This window comes from Rana temporaria, chromosome 1, assembly GCF_905171775.1.
Source record: "Rana temporaria chromosome 1, aRanTem1.1, whole genome shotgun sequence".
NCBI classification, from domain to species: domain Eukaryota; kingdom Metazoa; phylum Chordata; class Amphibia; order Anura; family Ranidae; genus Rana; species Rana temporaria.
The window spans coordinates 239,098,652-239,119,376 of record NC_053489.1 but is presented as its reverse complement, the minus strand read 5'-3'; the positions used below and the strand labels follow the sequence as shown (position 1 = coordinate 239,119,376).

General features: G+C 44.2%; 1 protein-coding gene across 2 annotated transcripts in view; it reads left to right on the top strand.

The window, feature by feature from the left end:
• The window catches only part of CFAP73 (cilia and flagella associated protein 73), a 38,265-nt gene extending 26,116 nt beyond the window's left edge, over window positions 1-12,149 (top strand). For both annotated transcript variants that reach the window (XM_040351926.1, XM_040351925.1), the window contains exons 5-7: window positions 224-445; window positions 6,088-6,246; window positions 11,913-12,149. In XM_040351926.1, coding sequence (XP_040207860.1) covers window positions 224-445; window positions 6,088-6,246; window positions 11,913-12,008 — 477 coding nt within the window. In that variant the 3' untranslated portion in view covers window positions 12,009-12,149. The remainder of the gene's footprint in view (window positions 1-223; window positions 446-6,087; window positions 6,247-11,912) is intronic.
• Window positions 12,150-20,725: the final 8,576 nt, after the last annotated feature.

The window sequence follows — 20,725 nt, the reverse complement described above, 5'->3', positions numbered from 1 at the left end:
CCAAGCAGATTAACATGAATATTCCTATTAAGAGGTCATACCAAGCTGTAACCATACCAATATTATACATGCTCATGAACAGGAGCTCTATATGTATGATTATATAGTTTGATGGTCACTTTAAATTTACAAATAGTGTCATTTGATTTTTGTGTTCACAAATAGGAATATGGGAAATTTCATGTGTTTCGAGCACTATTCCTTGTTGTATTTCTCGCTCTAGTTCCAAGAGGTACAGGAGATGATAGACCGATTCAACACCTTAATGGCCACACAAGACAAGTTGCTAAAACGGGAGCTTGAAAACCAGGAGAATGCTGAAAAAGAAAAGGGACGACTGCTGCATTACCAGGAGGAAGCCCGCAGCCAGATCCTGGAGCTCAATAACCAACTGGCTGATCTACAAGAAGAGCTGGAGAAAGCAAGAGCTGTAGTGCTGGAATGGGTATGATTGTGCCTAGCTTTGCACTGGTAGAATCATCACAAAATGTTAACAAAATCCAGTGAAATATTTAGTAGAGTTTATCTAACAGACTCATGGTGTATGGATAGGAATGACTGTTACATGGAACTCAAAGCTAAAGGGTAAAAAATATATAAATCATTTAATTTTAATGTTGACTTAATCAAGAAATATAAAAATCTGATAGGTGATTTAGCAAACGGACATGTACACAAGTGAAATAAATAGGATTATCGTACCCACCTTTAAAATACCCTTTTCTCTTATCGTCCATGGACGGACACAGCCTTCACAAATCTTGACATATGGGTTATGTTCCTGTTCATAGGAGAGAACAAGGCAGAACATGTTAGATATTTAAATACATGTTACTTTAACAGAGTTGAACAGCCCTGCCCAGGGGGCGGTCCCTCCGGTCATAACCCTCCTCCCTGCAGCATGCAGCCTCAGAGGAGAAGGAGGTGGCTCCCTTTGGGCCCAGCGCCCTGAAGAAACTGAATGGGCAAAGGTTTTGCACCAAACTGTGGAGGAGCATCAGCTCCCTCCTGAATATGTTTGACTGGCCGACCAGTTGGTCCAGGGCCTTGTATATGTCTGTGATGCTACCCTAGATGCAGCCTCCTTGATATCCAGAGCCTCCGTTTCTGCGGTAGTGTTGCGCCGCCTGATTTGGCCGAAATGCTGGTCTGCTGACCAAGCATCCAAAAAAGCCCTGGCAGATTTACCCTTCAAAGGTGGGAGACTTTTTGGTACCTCGCTGGACGACATTATTAAGGATGTCACTGGAGGTAAGAGCACTCTCCTCCCTCAGTCCACCAAGGGGAAGGACCCGCACCGTAAGCCGGGCCCTTCTTTTCCCACACAGAAGCAGTATTTTCGTCAGGCAGGGCCCGCGGGTAGACCCTCCCAGGCTGACGAAGGCTCAGCTGGGGGACAGAAATGTCCCTGGGTGCGTAAGGCGAACAACCCGACATCTAAACCCACCACAGCATGAAGTCTTGCCCCCGGCCGACTCATGGGTGGGGGGACGGCTTTGAAGGTTCACAGCTTGGTGGACCTCCCTGCTCTTCAACCAGTGGGTCTGCGAGGTGGTCTCTTCGGGGTACAAGGTAGAGTTTCTTTCCTGTCCGCCGAACAGATTCTTTCCCTCAAATCTCCCTCTCCTTCCGGCTCGTCGGTCTGCCCTATTGGGGGCAGTGTAAGACTTACCGAGTTGCGGGGTAATGTTACCTGTTCCACAGGACGAGAGGTTTCAGGGATTTTATTTGAATCTGTTTGTGGTCCCAAAAAAGGATGGGGTCAGTCCAATCTTGGACCTCAAAGCCCTAAATGCCTTTGTGAGAGTACGGAAGTTCCGCATGGAATCCATTCGCTCGGTGGTGGCTGCGCTCCATCCGGGGGACTTTCTGGCGTCCTTGGACATCAAGGACGCATACTTGCATGTCCCAATTTGCGCAAGACACCAGAGGTTTCTGCGCTCTGCAATAGGAGAAGACCACTATCAGTTTGTGGCTCTTCCCTTTGGCCTAGCGTCAGCACCAAGAGTTTTCACCAAGGTGCTTGCACCGATTCTAGCTTTGCTGAGACTGCGAGGCATTGCCGTCGTGGGCTACTTAGACGATCTTCTTCTGAGAGCAGCTTTTGGCTCGAAATTAGAGGTGGATGAGACTATTGCAAGCCAGACCCCCTCGAGAACTCAGGTGGGTGTTAAACATCGGCCCTGGTACCGACTCAGCGCTTGGAATACCTGGGGTTGATTCTGGACTCCGCTGTGTCAAGAGTCTTTCTTCCCCTAGAAAAATTGCAGACTCTTCATTCTGCGGTGAAGCTGTTGGCATCCCACAAATGGTTGTCTCTCTGTTTTTGCATGCAAGTCCTAGGTCTAATGGTAGCCCCCTTCGAGGCAGTACCGTATGCCCAGTTCCACACTTGAGTATTGCAGAAGGAGATCCTGTCCATTGTCTCTGGATCGCCAGATTCAGGTAAGCCACCTAGTCAGAGTCTTTCTGAATTGGTGGCTGAGATCCACGGCTCTTCGGTCCGGGAAGTCGTTCCTTCCCTTCCAGTGGACGTGATTACGACAGACGCCAGCCTCACAGGTTGAGGGGGCGTCTGGGGGGTCCAGTTGGCACAGGGTCGCTGGACTTTACAGGAATCCCGTCTGCCGATCAATGTCCTGGAACTTCGGGCGATGAGGCTATGCCTCTCCTCGTGGTCGAGGAGGTTGCAAGGTTGCCCAATCAGGATTCAGTCGGACAATGCCACGGCGGTGGCTTATGTCAACCATCAGGGGGGAACACGGAGCTCGGCTGCAGCGTCTGAGGTCACTCACATCCTGCATTGGGCGGAAAGAAGCATGCCGGGTCTCTGTCGGTCATCTACATTCCGGGCGTAGAAAACTGGCAGGCGGACTACCTGAGTCGCCGCCAGATGTTGGACCAGGGGGAATGGTCATTGCATCCGGAGGTGTTTTAACTCCTTTGCAGGAGGTGGGGCACTCTCCTCAACCGCAAATTGTCGAGGTTCGTGGCCAGGTCCAGAGATCCCTGGGCAGACGCGTCAGGCGCGTTAGTGGCCCCGTCAGGTCATTATCGGCTAATTTATGCTTTTTACCCCATTGAAGTTGCTTCCTCGGCTGCTCCGCAGAGTGAAAGCCGAAGGGATCCCGATGATTCTAATCGCTCCAGATTGGTCCCGTCGTCCTTGGTACGCCGATCTTGTGCGCCTTGTGGCGGATGCACCCTGGCGGCTGCCAATGTGGGAGGACCTTCTGTCTCAGGATCCCATACTTCATCCTGCTTTACAGTCGCTGGCTTTAACGGCAAGGCTATTGAAAGCCAGATACGAAGGGGCCGAGGTCTTTCTGACTCGGTCATCTCAACCATGCTGAGGGCAAGGAAGTCTTCTTCCAGGAAGATCTACCATCGCACCTGGAAGGCCTACATCTCTTTGTGCGAGGAGATGGGGTGGCGTCGGCGACGGACGTATTCGTTTTCCAGGGTCCTGCTGTTTTTTTTACAGCGTGGAGTAGATCAGAAACTTGCCTTAAGCACCATTAAGGGACAGATTTCAGCTTTGGCTGGGTTCTTTCAGCGGCCTTTGGCAGCCCATTCTCTGGTGGATACCTTTGTGCAGGGGGTGCGTCATATACTTCCCCCCTCTTAAACCACCTCTTCCTCCATGGGATCTGAATATGGTGCTCTCGGTTCTTCAGGAACCTCCCTTTGAAAACAAACAGAGAGATTTCTCTCTTGACACTATCTCAGAAGGTGGCCTTTTTATCGGCCATTACGTCTGTCAGACGTGTTTCTGAATTGGCGGTCTTGTTTTTGCAAGTCGCCATACTTGGTTCTCCATAAGGATAAGGTGGCCGCAACCTTCCTTTCTTCCGAGGGTGGTTTTGGCTTTTCACCTTAACGAGGACATTGTACTTCCATCCTTGTGTCCTCGACCGGCGCATCCTAAGGAGGTTGCGCTGCATACTTTAGAAGTGGTATGTGCTTTGTGAGTGTACCTGTCCGCTACGGCTCCATTTCGGAGGTCTGACTCACTTTTTGTGTCGGTATCTGGTCTCGTCGGCCACCATTTCTCGGTGGATCAGGCAGACCGTCATACAGGCCTATGCTCTTAAGAGGCGGGCGCTCCCCTTTCCGGTCACGGCACATTCAACCAGGGCAATTGGTGCTTCCTGGGCTTTCCAACATCAAGCGTCTGTCTCACAGGTGTGTAAGGCGGCGACTTGGTTGTCCGTTCACACCTTTTCCAAATTTTACAAGGTTGATGTGAGTGCATCTTCAGATGCTTCCTTCGGCCGCAAGGTTTTGTGGGCGGCTGTTTAAAGTTGCAACTCCTCCGTTGAGGAGCTCTGCTTGTTTTGGGGTAAAGTTAAATTGTTTTTTACTAATACTGTTTCCACCCCTCATTTTTTGACACTACTTGGGGACGTCCCATATGTCAAGACTTGTGAAGGCTGTGTCCGTCCATGGACGAAAAAAGAAAATAGGATTTTTTGTACTCACCGTAAAATCCTTTTCTCTGTCGTCCATGGATGGACACAGCACCCACCCCTCCTTTTTAGGTTTGTACTGCTTGTTACGAACTGATGCTGCAGGGAGGAGGGTTATGTCTGGAGGGAACGTCCCTCTGGGCGGGGCTGTTCAACTCTGTTAAAGTAACATGTATTTAAATATCTAACATGTTTCTGCCTAGTCAAGACTTGTGAAGGCTGTGTCCATCCATGGATGACAGAGAAAAGGATTTTACGGTGAGTACAAAAATCCAATTTTTTGGAGTTCACTAAAGGACACTTGTCCTGCCACGCTTGGTTCTGCTTTTCTACCAAACTGAGGCATGCAGTAGTAGGAGTTTTACTCAAGGCTGGTTTACAGTTTTTTTTTTTTTGTTTTTTTGTTTGCCGGTATCCAATCCTCCTCTAAGGGGTAGTATAACCCAAAGGTTTCAGATATCCTGTCCCTCAAAGGACCCCAAGAAAATAATTTTATGATGGAGTACAAAAATCCTTATTTTTCTTCTATTCATTAAAGTGGTTATGAAGGCAGAAGTTTTTTTATCTTAATGCATTCTTTGCATTAAGATAAAATGCCTCCTGTGTGCAGCAGCCCCCCTAATACTTAGCTGAGTCCCATCTAGATCCAGTGATTTTTGTAGGAGTGTCTCGGTTGCCCGGGACTCTCCTCCTCATTGGCTGAGACAGCAGCAGGGTGCCATTTGCTGTCAAAGTCAGTCAGCCAATGGGGAGAGAATGGGGGCTGGCCCGGGCTGCGGCTCTGTCTGAATGGACACAGGGAGCTGTGGCTCGGGTGCCCCCATAGCAAGCTGCTTGGAAAAAGCACAGAGTGAACGTGCATGGAACTGCAACCAGTGGAATGACATCAGCAGTGTCACAGTATTAACACCTTTCGCAGCAAGCCGTGAGGAAACAGGGAATAAAGTTTTTCGCCTAGTGACTAAAACAAAGGAGGGAGCTCTCAGTATCCAGCCTGAATGACCTGCACACAAGAGTGAGTCTTCAGAAATGGGGCAGACACATGGCAATGCTTTGAACCTGGAAGGTTCACCTAAGCAGTATTGCCAGTAGAAGTAGAGCTGAAGTAAATATCTCAATCCTTCTAGGATACAAGCAAAAAAACTGAGGCATGCTAGTAGTAACTCAAACTTTCAAAACTCCTTTGTCTCTCAATGTATGAGAAAGACATATACACTGGGTGGACTGACCTTTTAAAATAAGATTACCAAAGCTTTTTTGGCCATAATTCTCTTGTGGGTCACAGGAGTGCACTTACTTTTGCTCCCCAGAGTTAGCTAATAGTGGTCTATTGCCTGCTATCAGCTGACATTGCAGAGCAGCTCCAGGCTCTGACAGGAGCTTTTGCTTCTCAGCAGATTGTTCCCAGTCTTAGAGCCGACGTAGGACAGCTGCAGCATCACAGCGATGCTGCAGAATTGAGGCGAGTATGTGTGTTTTGTTTTTCCTTTTACGCTAACACTGCCAGGTGACGCTCACTCAACATGTACCAGTATCAGCTGGATGTAATTTATTTCATATTGCCCCCACAATGTTTTGAAATAATGGGACAATTAATGCTTTCTGAAACATTCTGCAGGAGTCCCGATGGGCACAAATTCAAAATACCGCAGCTGAAAATACATTACGATTGGGTCGAATCAGAATGTCAACCCTGAATCTCTTCCAAATCATCACTAAGCAAATGCATATCAAGTCGGATGAAGCCATAGAAGACACTGAAGGGCAGCTTGAAAAGGTGAAACTCTAACTAACACATTTCTTGATCGGTCTGAACAATCACATAACTAAATAGTATTAAAGTGGTTGTAAAGGTTTGTTTTTTATTTTCTAAATAGGTTCCTTTAAGCTAGTGCATTGTTGGTTCACTTACCTTTTCCTTCCATTTCCCTTCTAAATGTTTTTTTTCTATGTATTCTTTGTCTGAATTTCTCACTTCCTATTCCTCTTCAGTAAGCTGTTCTGGCTGACTATCCACCACTTGGATGATGGGAACAAGCTTACTGAGGATTAACAGGAAGTGAGAAATTCAGACAAAGAAAAAAAACATTTAGAAGGGAAAGGTAAGTGAACCAACAATGCATTAGCTTAACCACTTGACCACTGGGCACTTAAAGCGGGGGTTCTGCGGGAATGTCGTTTTTTTTTTTTTTTTTTGATCGCTCTTGCGTTACTCAATCTGCTACCCTCGTGAGCCATTCTTCTAGCCGCCAGGATCGTCATCTTTGTCCAGGAAAGGATATTTTATAAAAATGATAGATGGACGTTTCCATCTTAATTGTGGGCACTCTGAAGCCCTCCTGGATTTCCTTCCGGGATACAGTGACTTGAAATGGCGGAATTGTATCCGCCCTCGTCACATGACCGGCTGGAAGAGTCATGTGATGTGCAGAAATCACGCGAGACTACGTGTGCTGGGTTATAGAGAATGATCTCCTGGGCAGCATCACGCTGTGCTCCCAGGAATCATTGCGGCGATCGCAGCCGAAGCGACACGCACACTCCCGCGGGATTGAAACCAGGAAGTGCCTGGTGAAGATGTCAGAAATAAGGTATGGAAGCATTTTTAATGATTTTGGACAGCGAACTGTTGTAACATCCAGTCAGCCCGTGTGTTTAAGGCTAAGTTGTAAAATCGGGTGAACCTCCACTTTAAACCCCCTTAACCACTTGCTTACTGGGCACATAAACCCCCCTCCTGCCCAGGTGAAATTTCAGCTTTCGGCACTGCGTCGTTTTAACTAACAATTGCGCGGTCGTGCGACGTGGCTCCCAAACAAAATTTACGTCCTTTTTTCCCCACAAGTAGAGCTTTATTTTGGTGGTATTTGATCGCCTGTGCGGTTTTTATTTTTTGCGCTATAAACAAAAAAGTGAGACAATTTTGAAAAAAATACAATATTTTTTACTTCTTGCTATAATAAATATCCCAATTTAAAAAAAAAAAAAACACATTTTTTTTCTCAGTTTAGGCCGATACGTATTCTTCTACATATTTTTGGTAAAAAAAAAAAAAAAAATCGCAATAAGCGACTGGTTTGCGCAAAAGTTATAGCGCTTACAAAATAAGGGACAGAATTATTTTTTTTTTATTTATTTTTTTTTACTAGAAATGGCGGCGATCTGCGATTTTTATTGGGACTGCGACGTTATGGCGGACACATCGGACACATTTTTGGCGCCATTCACATTTATACTGCGATCAGTGCTATAAATATGCACTAATTACAGTATAAATGTGACTGGCATTGAAGGGGTTAACACTAGGGGGTGAGGAAGGGGTTAAATATGTTTCCTATGAAGTGTTCTAACTGTAGGTGGAGGGGGGGTGACTGGGGGAGGTGACCGATCTATGTCCCTATGTACAAGAGACACAGATCGGTCTCCTCTCTCCCTGATAGCACCGCTGTCTCTGTGTAAAACGGCAATGAGAGATGATCTCATATGTTTACATACGAGATCATCTCTCATTGGCCGCACAGATCGCAAACGGCCGCTCTGATTGGCCATTCGCGGCGATCTGTAATTGGCTGTGTCCAAGGGACACGGCCAACACAGATTTTCCCCGCTGCGCGCTCTGGAGCGCGCGCGGGGACCGCCCAAAGGGGCGGACGTCAATTGACGGCGTGTTGGCTTTTGGGATCCGCGCTGTAGCCGTCAATTGACGGCAGGCGGATCCCAAGTGGTTAATAACCAGACCAATTTTCAGCTTTCGGTGCTCACATTTTGAATGACAATAACTCAGTCATACAGCACTGTACCCAAATGAAATTTTTGTCCTTTTTTTCCCCACGAATGGAGCTTTCTTTTGGTGGTATTTAATCACCGTTGGGTTTTAATTTTTTTGCGCTATAAGAGAAAAAAGACTGAAAATTCTGTAAAAAAAAAAATGAATTTTTATTTGTTTCTGTTATAAAATTTAGCAAATTTGTAATTTTTCTTCATAAATTTTGGCCAAAATTTATACTGCTACATATCTTTGGTAAAAATAAGTACAAATTGGTGAATATTATTTGGTCTTTGTGAAAATTATAGCGTCCAAAAGCTATGGTGCCAATATCCTCTGGACCCGGCGGTCACGGACATTCCCTTGTGCGCGCCCCAGGGGGCGTGCGGGAGCGCGATTCTGGGAGGACGTCCTCCCAGAGTTAAGGAACTGCCTTGTAGACGTATTTTGTCTATGAGGCGGTGATTAACTGGTTAAAGGAACCTATTTAGAAAATAAAAAAACTAACCTTTACAACCCCTTTAAGCCGAACCACTATTACGAGTGTCTCCAGGCCAAAATGTAATCTTTAAAGTACATCCCTTTGCTATGAGCCAAAATACCCCCCCCCCCCAAATACATACTGTATATACATATGTTTCCACCCAAGCTGTTGGGCCAAATATAGTGCCTTGAAAAAGTATTTATACCTATTGAAATTTTCCACATTTTGTCATGTTACAACCAAAAACTTAAATGTATTTTATTGGAAGGTTATTATTGTAAGCTAGGCTTCATTCAGATGGGTGTGGGGGCCCACCTTGTGTGCACGCTCCCTTTATTTTTGCATCTGCATATGCTCCAGATGCATCAACAAAGGGGGCCTGCACATGCAGGATTGGTCTTTATGCCCATCTGAATGAAGCTTTACAGTTCTATACTCATTGCTGTATTACTGATCTTTACTGTGCAATGTTCCATGGACAATAATGCAATCATTTCAAATCTGTTAAAGTGGCGTTTATAATGCCTTACAGTACAGTGCTTTGAAAAAGTATTTATACCCCTAGAAATTTTCAACATTTGATGTTACCGAAAACATAAATGTATTTTATTGGGATTTTTATTGTGATAGACCAACACAAAGTGGCACATAATTGTGAAGTAGAAGGAAAATTATAAATGGTTTTCAATTTTTTTTACAAATAAATATCTGAAAAGTGTGGCGTGCATTTGTATTGAGCCCCCCTGAATCAATACTTTGTAGACCGACCTTTCGCTGCAATTACAGGTGCAAGTCTTTTTGGGTAGGTCTCTACCAGCTTTACACAGCTAGAGAGTGAAATGTTTGCCCATTGTTCTTGGCAAAATAGCTCAAGCTCTGTCAGATTGGATGTAGAGTGTCTGTGAACAGCAATTTTCAAGTCTTGCCACAGATTCTTAATTCGATTTAGGTCTGGACCTTGACCGGGCCATTCTAACACATGAATATGTTTTGATCTAAACCATTCCATTGTAGCTTTGGCTGTATGTTTAGGGTCGTTGTCCTGCTGGAAGGGGAACCTCCCCCCCAGTATCAAGTATTTTGCAGACTTTAACAGGTTTTCTTTTAAGATTGCCCTGTATTTTCCACAACATGATGCTGCCACCACCATGTTTCAGGGTAATGTGGGTTAGTTTTCCACCGCACATGGCATTTTGATTTTAGGCCAAAAAGTTCAATCAAACTGACCAGAGCACCTTCTTCCACACGTTTGCTGTGATCCCCACATGGCTTCTCACAAACTGCAAACCGGACTTCTTATGTTCAACAATTGTTTTCTTCTTGCCACTTTTCCATAAAGGCCAGATTTATGGAGTGCACGGCTAATAGTTGTCCTGTGGACAAATTCTCCCCCCATAGCTGTGGATTTGTGCAGCTCCTCAAGAGTTACCATGGGCCTCTTGGCTGCTTCTCTGAATAATGCTCTTCTTGCCAGGCCTTCCAGTTTAGGTGGATGGCCATGTCTCGGTAGGTTTGCAGTTGTGCCATACTCTTTCCAATTTCAGATGATGGATTGAACAGTGCTCTGTGAGATGGTCAAAGCTTAGCATATTTTTTTATTTTTTATAACCTAACCCTGCTTTAAACTTCTCCTCAACTTTATCCCTGAGCTGTCTAGTTTGTTCATTGGCCTTCATGATGCTGTTTGTTCACCAAGGTTCTCTAACAAACCTCTGAGGGCTTCACAGAACAGCTGTATTTATACTGAGTTTAAATTACACACAGGTGGGTTCCACTAGATTTTAGTAAGGGGTATCAGAGTAAAGGGTCTGATCCACACCACACACCAAACAGATATTTTATTTGTAAAAAAAACAAATTAAAACCATTTATCATTTTCCTTTCACTTCACAATTATGTGCCACTTTGTGTTGGTATATCACATAAAATCCATTTAAGTTTTTGGTTGCAACATGACAAAATGTGGAAAATTCCAAGGCTTATGAATACTTGTTCAAGGCACTGTACTATCGATGCAGTTGTCAGATTTGGTGCTGACCCCTAGGCCTGGGGCAAGGGTAGTTCTGTACCAGAGAGGCATATGTGGTCAGACATTTCCTGGCTGCACATCCAAGAATAAACTAAGGTCTGGTCTGGAAACCTAGCGGATACTAAAGGAATGGCAACTCTGAGACTGGACTCACCAACATAGATGGAACAAGCAACCACTGCTTTAATTACTTAATTTCCATATCAAGTACACACTCATCACATACCTCCCTGGAAAATGTTTTCACATAACCCTTTTTAAATATACAAATAATACACAATTTCTCTATGGCAAGCTTGTAAGTGAATGCCCCACCCATTGGGGTTTTTAACAAATGATAGATTTTTATTATGCGTTTGCTAGTGTGAAATGTGCTCAGTTTTAACCTCTAGCTGTATAAAACTTCTAAAAAGCAGCCATGATGTTTGCTTTAGCATTTGACAGTCAGGTTTTAGATTTAACAGCTAGGCTCAAATTAAGCTAAATGCTAGGGTCACATGAGAGTTTATCATTCTGTGTGCCTTACAAAAAATGCTGTATATCGGACATTATCAGTCCTTTCCACACTGACATAATACAGTTGTTATGGGGTTGTTTTACTAGAAGCAGAACATGTTCACTTTGCTTGCACATGATTGGATGTTTTAAATCAGCATAGCTTCACCTCATTCACTAAGTTTTCAAAGTGAACATGGTCTAACGCCATTAGTACTTACAAGTTATTTGTCCATAATGTCCAGTATTACCATAGATCTAGCTGGGGCTACATTCATACAGCTGTCTGCAGATATTTTACTGCGTTCAGAGGTGGATAAACACCATTCCTGGACGCAGAAACACTCTGTGGTATACAAACTGGCCTATTACCTGTAGCCAGTTTGTGTGTGGCCGCAGAAACGTCAGCCCTGGACGCACATTGGCTGTGTTCAGGGTCAGTCGTAAAAGCTCCATTTGCATTTAACTGCTTGAATAGTTGTGAATAGCTGCGGCACCCGCCATTGATTTGTACAGAGCACATATCTGCGGTCCAAGCAGTGTGTCTACCAAGTCTTGCTGGCCACAGATATTCATTGTTTGAAGGTAGCCTTACAGCACCACTTGTTGCTATATACCACTTGTGCTAATTGTGTAATTAATACTAACATTATTTTCTTGTACATTTAGATTAAGATCTGCTTTGCGGACCTTGATGCCATATATAAGGATTTAAAGAAGGCCGAAATAAATCCACAGACACCAGCCATGTCTACTGCCAACTGACTGTGTGTAAATGTTACTCGTGCAGAACTCAAAGTTCACCATGCCTCTTTCTGCATCACCCATTCCTTATTATGCAATTGCTGAAAATGCAGCATTGACATTATTCAGAGCAGCACAATAATAAAAGTAATAACCAGGAAATTAGAGGACTGTTGATTTAGAAAAATCTAGATTTAAATACACAGTATATATATATATATATATATATATATATATATATATATATATATATATATATATATATATATATATATGATAAAATATGACATACACATATTTTTATATGTTAAAAGGTCAGTTTACATTTACAAAAAAAAAAAAAAAAAAATGTCCATGCAGATAATGGGAGTATGTAGTTGAAAGCAAAATTATAGACAGACAATCTCCAGGCACCCTATTCTAAAATGTAAAAAAAAAAAATAAAAAAAAAAAGATTTTACCTGCTTAATGCAGGTGATGCATTAAAGTAAAAAAACAAAAACAACAACACATCTTAAAATACTGGTTAGAGAGATGCACCATAAGGCAACTGAACCACATTTTTCTTTTCTTTTTTAATTTAGGAGCAACAGGGCTTAATTGTTCTGGATGGAGCGCACAGCTGTCACTATGTTGAAAATGATTTTGCTCCTAATAGTTTGTCCAAACAGTCATTTCATTTTACCAGCCATGGCTCAAAGGCTTTAACACATTTTAAATCATTTTATGAAATGAAATGTAAATAGCAGTTTTCTGAAAAACAAATGGCTGTCAAAATAGCATTTGTTTTGTAGCTATAGGAAAATGGATTGTCTTTTACAAAAAGAAAGAAAAGAAACAGAACCTGTAGTGCCATCTGCTGGAGGCCTGTAGATTTTCTGTCATTTTTAAATGAAATCCAAAAACAAAAAAAAATTATATATATTTTTTTTTCACCTGGTAATCCTGCAAAAACACTTCCTGGAGTTAAGTTCACTAGCGTTTATCGCATGCAACATTTGTGTTTTATAGGCAGTATTGCATGTGATAATTAAAATGTCCATTCACTACAATTAAATGCAGAAAATGCAGTAATTATGAGGTAAATATCAGAAAATAATGTGATCTATTAAAGTAAATTCCCCAAAAAATATATTTGTTTATTATCTTGTATTTACCACATTTGCAAAATTAGAATTGAAACATTTAGTAGTAGTATTGCTACCAGAAATAATTATACATGATTCATATGGCATACAGGTAATTCCTCTGGTCTGCTATTATACACCTATACTAAGATCAGCTACCACTCCTAATTGTTTCACACACAAAAAAAAGGCCTTCAAAACACATTCAGTGCTATTAAAACTTTTTTACTTATAAGGCTATGCATGTAACGCATAGGGTGGAGACTAGTTGATGTCATTACATATGGGAGGAGCTTGGATGGAGTGTTTGTAACTGACATGGTAGCTAGCCAGACACTTGTATTATCTCAGTGCACAATTGGCCTATTTTTTGGTGAGATGTAATATGATTTTCTCCATTAATTTTGTGCAAATATGAGCTTTCCACATCTGTTAGTGGCACAGAAGACTAGCAAAGGTAGAAGGGGGCAACGTGGGACATGGTTTTTAAAAGAGTGCTCAAGGAAGGCAAATTAGTGTATTGCATTATTTTAGGAGCAGAAACCCTGAACGCAAATGCCCCAAAAAACATAAGACTCGCCAACGATCATCTTATCCTGACCAGAACAATCCGCATCCCACGGAGTCCTCCACAGGGCAGCTTTTCAAGCACTCCATGCGACACTGGCCTGTAGTGTTAGTCCCACTCCTTTTTGGAAGACATTATAGCCACAAACAGAGTATTTGTGTGTCACAACACCCCCTTAGAAGGGAGACCCTTTAATAAGGCTCACCAAGCCCCTATGCAACAATCCTGCTAAGCGCCTTTAGCCTACCAAGCAACACCTGGTGACTCACGTGACCCGGGTAAGAAGAATTGAACCACTGCAAGTGTTTGTTCAGAGCCTGCTCTGTGTCCCACAGCTGCCTTCTGGAAGCACCACATGCTTGGCTTACACAACTTCAACTTAAATTAGCTCAGTGTGCGCCGTGACGTTCAATGCTTGTGGTCCCAGCGAAAAGGCGTAGCTGTATTTGCGTATGGCGCAAATCTTCATGCACCAGAATAAGATCACTGCGCATGTGTGGCAAAGTCACGTGCTTTATGGCCGCCAGAGAATAAAGATCACTGCGCATGTGCGGCAAAGGTGTGTGCGTCATGGCCACCAAAGAATAAAGAACACTATGCATTTCTGGCGAAGCTGCGTGCGCCATGGCCGCCAAGCAAACAACTGCTAATACAGCTGCGCACTTGCGCCATGGTGAACCAAGCGAAAAAACACACTGTTGTGCGCCATCATACAGGCAAGATAAAAAAACAGCCAGGCACAAGCAGAAAAAAGTTAGATCTCCCCCGTATGGTCACCACACACAGGTGTCCAGCCCTTAGCTAGCTTGACTGATCGTTACTGGGACACCCCACAATATAATAATAAAGGGGTTTTAGTTACCCATCCAGGCGCAGGGCCACTTAGAAACTAAGGGCCCAATTTTCCCCCCTTACGGTGGATTCCAGTCACATGGGACCTTCAAGGACTGGGTACCCTTTTCATGTTTAGGGTCCACTCCCTTGGACCTGTACAGCACCCTGCAGGAAATGCCTTAGCGATGTAGTGTCCAGGATTGTCACTCCACAGGGTCCAGTGCCCAGAGGCAGCTTAGAGGCAAAACCTTGCAGGATCAAGTTTCGGGTACCATTTATCTAAGCATAAAAGCCTGTGCCAAATGGATCAAATTGGTCAATCCCTTGATTCATTTTTTAGAACAGTTTGTGGAACTAGAGACCAGGAGCTCCAACAAACTGTGCCATTCACCTTGTAGACACTGGTTAAAAAAAACTGATGTGCTCCCTGTATGGGAGGGGTTATATAGGGAGGGGCACTTCCTGTTTAAAGATCTTTGATCTACCAGTGTCGTTCACCTGATAAAGTAAAGCCCAGCAGGTAATCAATATTAGCCTGACTGTCTGCACATGATTGTATGATAGTAATCAGCAGAGCTTCCCCTGAGATCTAGTGTGGGTGCACAACATATTTGCCTTTTGTAAAGCAACCTCCTTGTCTTGGAAGTGATTGCACCCTTAAGGCTGGGTTCACACTGCTGTGCAGAGCGGCTCACAGCAGAGGTCCGGTGTGTCCCTAGTTCACGGTTTCAGGTCCGAATCTTTGGCTGAATTTCGAACCAGATGGCTCCAAAGCCGCCCCACTGTGTGAACTGGATCCATTGAGAGCTGGTCACAGTCTCCTGCCATGCAAAATGGATGCAGGGAAACACACATTCAATTAGCAATAGTGTGAACTCGGCTTATTTTTTTTTTTTACATCTTACCGATTGGATGAGGTCCTACAGTTAAGGTAAGCACATACACAGTGTATTATCTGGTACTTTGGAGGAATGAAGTAATTACAAAAAGGTGGAATGATCACATTAAGGCTTCATTTCCACTGGCGTTTTTACAGCCACTGTTGTTAGGCTTTTTTACAGCTTAAAAACGCCTGTCCATGTTTATTTTTGTATTTTTGAGCGTTTTTGCGCGTTTTTGCGCGTTTTTGAGCGTTTGAGCGTTTTTTAACGTCTGGCGTTTTTACAGCTCTACTCTGGAGCTTCAGAACGCCCTGGTCCCGCGTTTTTTTTACAGCTCAAAAACGTCTATGCCACTTGCAGCTCAAAAACGCCTATGTGGGAATGAAGCCATAGAATAACATGGACAGGCGTTTTTAAGCTGTAAAAAACGCTCAGAAACGTGGCTGTAAAAACGCCAGTGGAAATGAGGCCTAATTGTAAATCACTGGTGGTTCTATACAAAGGATTGGAGACATAAGATTTACCTATATGGACTAGAGTTATGATCTTGACATTTTGTGCACTGTGAACATTACATGAAGGGTCAACTACGCACTGAGCACTTTGTTATCTTGCACAAGAATGGATTCAGTATTATTTGATATTTATACTATTTACATATCAATAAAATGTTTGTTAGCGCTGCTGCTGTTTAATTTTTGAAGGTATTACTACTGCCGCTAAATGGGATAGCTCCAGTTCAGGGCTAAGCGGAGTTCCACCTGCGCGAAAACAAAATTAAAAGTCAGCAGCTACAAATACTGTAGCTGCTGACTTTTAACATAAGGACACTTGCCTGGCCTGTGAGTCTGCAATGACGGCACCCAAACCCGACCCGTTCATCAGCATCCTTACTAAGGGAAACAGGAAATAAAGCTTTGCGGCTTCATAGCCTGTTTTCTACTGCACATGCGTGAGCCGCGCTTTCTGAATGGTCCCCGCCTGTCTCCCAGATGGCAGAGAGGGGGAAGGAAGAGGGCCGGACATTGCGGCAATCTTTCCCCAGAAGTGGGAGTGGATACCTGGTTTTGGCAAGAATCCGCTCCCCCTGAAAGTTGCCAAAATGCATTTCTGGGTGGAACTCCACTTTAACCAATGTCCTATTCCTCCCTGCCCCAAACGTCTGATCACATTGCTTCTCTTGCGCCACATGACGACATCTCCAGGTCCCCACTGCTAATGAAAATAAAAAAGGGACAGGGTCTCCAAGGCGACACTGACTCGTAGTTCAGTAGCAATAACGATGTTAATGTGTGTTGGTGGATGTACATTTTTTTTTTTTTTATTATTAAAAGGACATTTAAAAAACTGTGTTTTTACAGAGTACATTTTTTTGCAACTGTGTAGAGGCATTACGTACCCCTTAATGCCCATACCAGACCTGAAGGGTCTAAATGTAGGGGAAGTCCCACAATGGCATTTTTTATTTTTTAACACTGTCAATATCTCTGTTTAAATTCACTAGTCAGCTGTGAATCCTTGGCTGACAGCTAAATGAGCCAGACAGGGATTGTTAGGATGTTGGCTCCCTGACAAACAGTAGCCCTGAACTGAAGCTGACACATTTCAGCAGTGGGCATTATTTTTTTTTAACTCAGGACTTTACCCATCATTGCTTTGCAGGCAAGGGAATTTCTTTATCTTTTTTATTTCCCTGCGTGACATTTACTACCTGCAGCAGAGATTTCTTGCTTGCACCTCTTTCAAATCTCACATGACCATAGTATATTGAAACCTCTAATTTTATTTAGTAAATTCATTTCGTGGTGCCTTCATGGCAGCATACCTGTGATAGAGCTCTGCCTCGACTCCTCCTACAAGACTAGTGAATAGCATAAATTAAAGGCATAGCCCCTCCCCCAACATTCTCATTTTTTTCCCCCTCATACCTCTTGACTGGTGAAGAGTAGCAGTACGCCCATACCCCTGCATTCGACAGTGTTCCGCCGGGTTAAGCCTCTCCCGTACGCAGTCCCTGTTCTTGGGCCGCCCTTAGCGCTAATAAGACTGTGGACCCTTTCTGTGGATCTTTTGGGGTCGTGCAGAGTTTCCCCCTAGGAACGCAATCTGCTGGTGAATTGTGGTTAAACGTTTGGAGGTGGATTTAGCAGGAGGATCAGCCGCTCTTCCTTTTCCTGGTCAGGTCAGACCAGGAAATCTATACACAGAGTAAATAAAAAAAAATTCCCCTTTAAGAACCTTTTCTTTTTGGTTCGTGCATACGCGGACGGGAATGCCAGGTCGGCTCAATCTCCCTGGGACGTGGAGTTCCCCCTCCCCGCCTTTCCTTGTGGGGATGCCAGCACATTTCGGGTTGCTTATGGTGCCCCCGGTTTCTCACTATGCAGCGGGGAGGAGGTGAGGGAGGCGGTGACAGTCTCCCTGACGTGTATCGGGGCGGTGCACTTTTTTTTTATCCCGGCCAGTTTGCTTCATTCGAGGCCGTTGTGCGCATGCGCAGACGCAATTGAAAATAAAGCCTCAACACCCATTTTCCTTGTGGGAAAAGCGAAAGAAAAAAAAATATTTTTCTTTTGCCAGACTATACCTGAGGGGGGCTGGGTCTTTTCAATTAATCTCCCCACCCTAATCACCTTTAAAAAGATTGGCTCCACTTGGGCTCAGGGCTGCGTTTGATAACAAGTGTGCCCTGCAGCTCTAAGAACTGCTCAGCCTTCAGGTATGTATCTGTTGTTTTTTCACCATTATGCTTAGACGCTGGTCCTATTCTCTTCATTTTTGGTTCCCATCTTCTTTTCTTACTTGCGTTTTTTTCTGCGGCTGATCCTCCTGCCCATTTTGCCATGAGCCATTCGTTTTGTAGTCAAGATCCTCCTATGTTCAATAGGTATGGGACCACCTGTACATGAGTATTTAAAAAAAAAAAAATTGCGCCACTGACAAACTTACTTTTTTTCAGCTCTGTTCCTTCAAAACTGTCCAGAAAGTCCTCAAGACGCCATGACGATAGTCCTGAGCGGAGGTCACGCTCTTCTCACCATAAGTCTTCTAGACGATCAGGATCGGAAAGACGTCATTTTCCTTTGCCTCCACCACGGCCGTCAAGGAAAAAATGCTGGGCATGTTGCGCAGTCCCACTCCCTGATAAGCTTGTCTGTAGAGTTTGTCTCAGGGTCTTCGCAGCTAACCGGGAACTAGAAGGACAACAGGTGGTTGACCTACTCAAATTATGAAAGATTCTCTTTCTGAATTGATGGCCATGATCCCTGCTCACACAGTTCCGCAAGCTGCCCGCATCTGTCAGCACTTCTTTGATTGCATCAGGAAAAACAGCTAGACAAACTCCACCGGAAAATCCGAGGAGTCCTCAGATGATTCTGAACCGTCCCGTTTATTCCCTAGTACAACCCTTTGTCCAAGCGGTGAGAAGCGCCATTGCCTGGGAAGACACGGAGGAACCTCCTCAAAAATCAAAAGCTCATTTCCCATTCCTCGAGCGAAAACAAATCTTCTTGCCATTAATGGGAGGGATCATAGAGGACGAGTGAAACAAAACTGAAAAAAAGTTTCTCTAGCCCGTCTAACCAAACTGTATCCACTGGCAGATTCAGATACGCAGTCCTTAAAGGGATTTTCAAGGTTAGTTTTTTATTTTCTAAATTGGTTTCCTTTAAGCTAGTGCATTGTTGGTTCACTTACCTTTCCCTTCTAAATCTTTTCTTTGTCTGAATTTCTCACTTCCTCTTTCTCCTCAGTAAGCTTGCCCCCATCATCTGGCTGGGGGTTAGTCAGCCAGAACAGCTTACTGAGGAGGAACAGGAAGTGAGAAATTCAGACAAAGAAAACAAAGAAAAAACATTTAGAAGGGAAATCGAAGGAAAATGCACTAGCTTAAAGGAACCTATTTAGAAAAAAAAAAGTTTTAAGTTCAATGCCTGTTGATGCGGCTGTGGTGCATCTGGCAAAAAAAAAAAAAAAATGTAACCTTGCCGATGGAGGATTCAATGTCTTTCAAGGATCCCCTAGATAGATGAATCGACCTAGACCTCAAAAAAGGAGCCAGCTAGCAGCAGGGGCGGCTTGTAGACTGGCCGTTGCGCTGACATCCGTTTTCAATGCCATCAGGTCATAGACGGAAGATGTTGAGACAGCCTGCACCAGGACGTACCCAAGGACAACATAATCAAAGCTCTGGAGGAGTATAAGTTGGCGAAGGATTTCATAGGAAAAGCTGTGATCGACACAATCCCTTGTTCAGCCAACTCAATGCTGCCCTCAGTCATGACAAAACGAGCCTTATGGCTAAAACCCTGGACAGCCAATCTGGCATCAAAACAAAATTGGTGCAAGATTCCCTTCGATGGAAAGTCTTTTATGCGGCCAGAAACTCGACAAGCGATCTCTTGAGCAACAGGGGGTAAATCAGGCTTACTCCCTCAGGACAGGAAGGCCCTGGAGAACAAAAGACTAATTTATCCCACTTCCATCAATCAAATTCCAGAGAAACCCTCAGTGGGAGCCCGGCTAAAACACTTATTTTTTCCAGTCTGGGCCTCCAAGTGCCTCCCATCTACAATCCGGTACGGTCACTTCTGGACTTTCTCTCACACGTCTTTCAAGGAAACACAGACATCGGCCTCACCACATAAAGCACTGGCCCTAAACCAATTTATCGAGTCTCTGCAGCATCAAGGGGGAAGCAATACACCCCCCCCCCCCCCCAAATCGGAGCAATTTACAGGCTTCTATTCCACCCTTTTCCTGGTACAGAAAAAACAGGTGACTGGAGACCTGTAATAGATCTCAATCGATACATCCATCTTGAAAGCTTCAAGATGGAATCGCTCCAAACAATTATCCAAACCATACAATCAGGAGATTGGTCATCAGCGATAGACCTGCAGGACACTTACCTCCACCCCCCTATTCTACCATCGTTCTAAAAAGGTACGCGAAGTTCACGGTGGGACACGTCCACCTGCATTTCCAGGCTCTGCCTTTCGGGCTATGCACCTCCTCTCGGGTGTTCACAAAAGTGCCAATATCCGTCTCGGCCCCTGAGAGAGAGAGAGAGAGAGAGAGAGAGAGAGAGAGAGAGAGAGAGAGAGAGGGGGGATTAAGAATTTACCACTACCTGGACGATATCCTCTGGTTATCGAACAACCCGAGCCAGCTTATAGCCCACAGAGAAATTCTTCTACAGTCGTTATTGGAGTTGGGGTGGTTGGTGAATCACCAAAAGAGCCAATTAGTTCCAACTCAACAGATGATTTATCTGGGAGCAATGTTCCTGATACGCACATGGACACAGTCTCTTTACCCCAACTG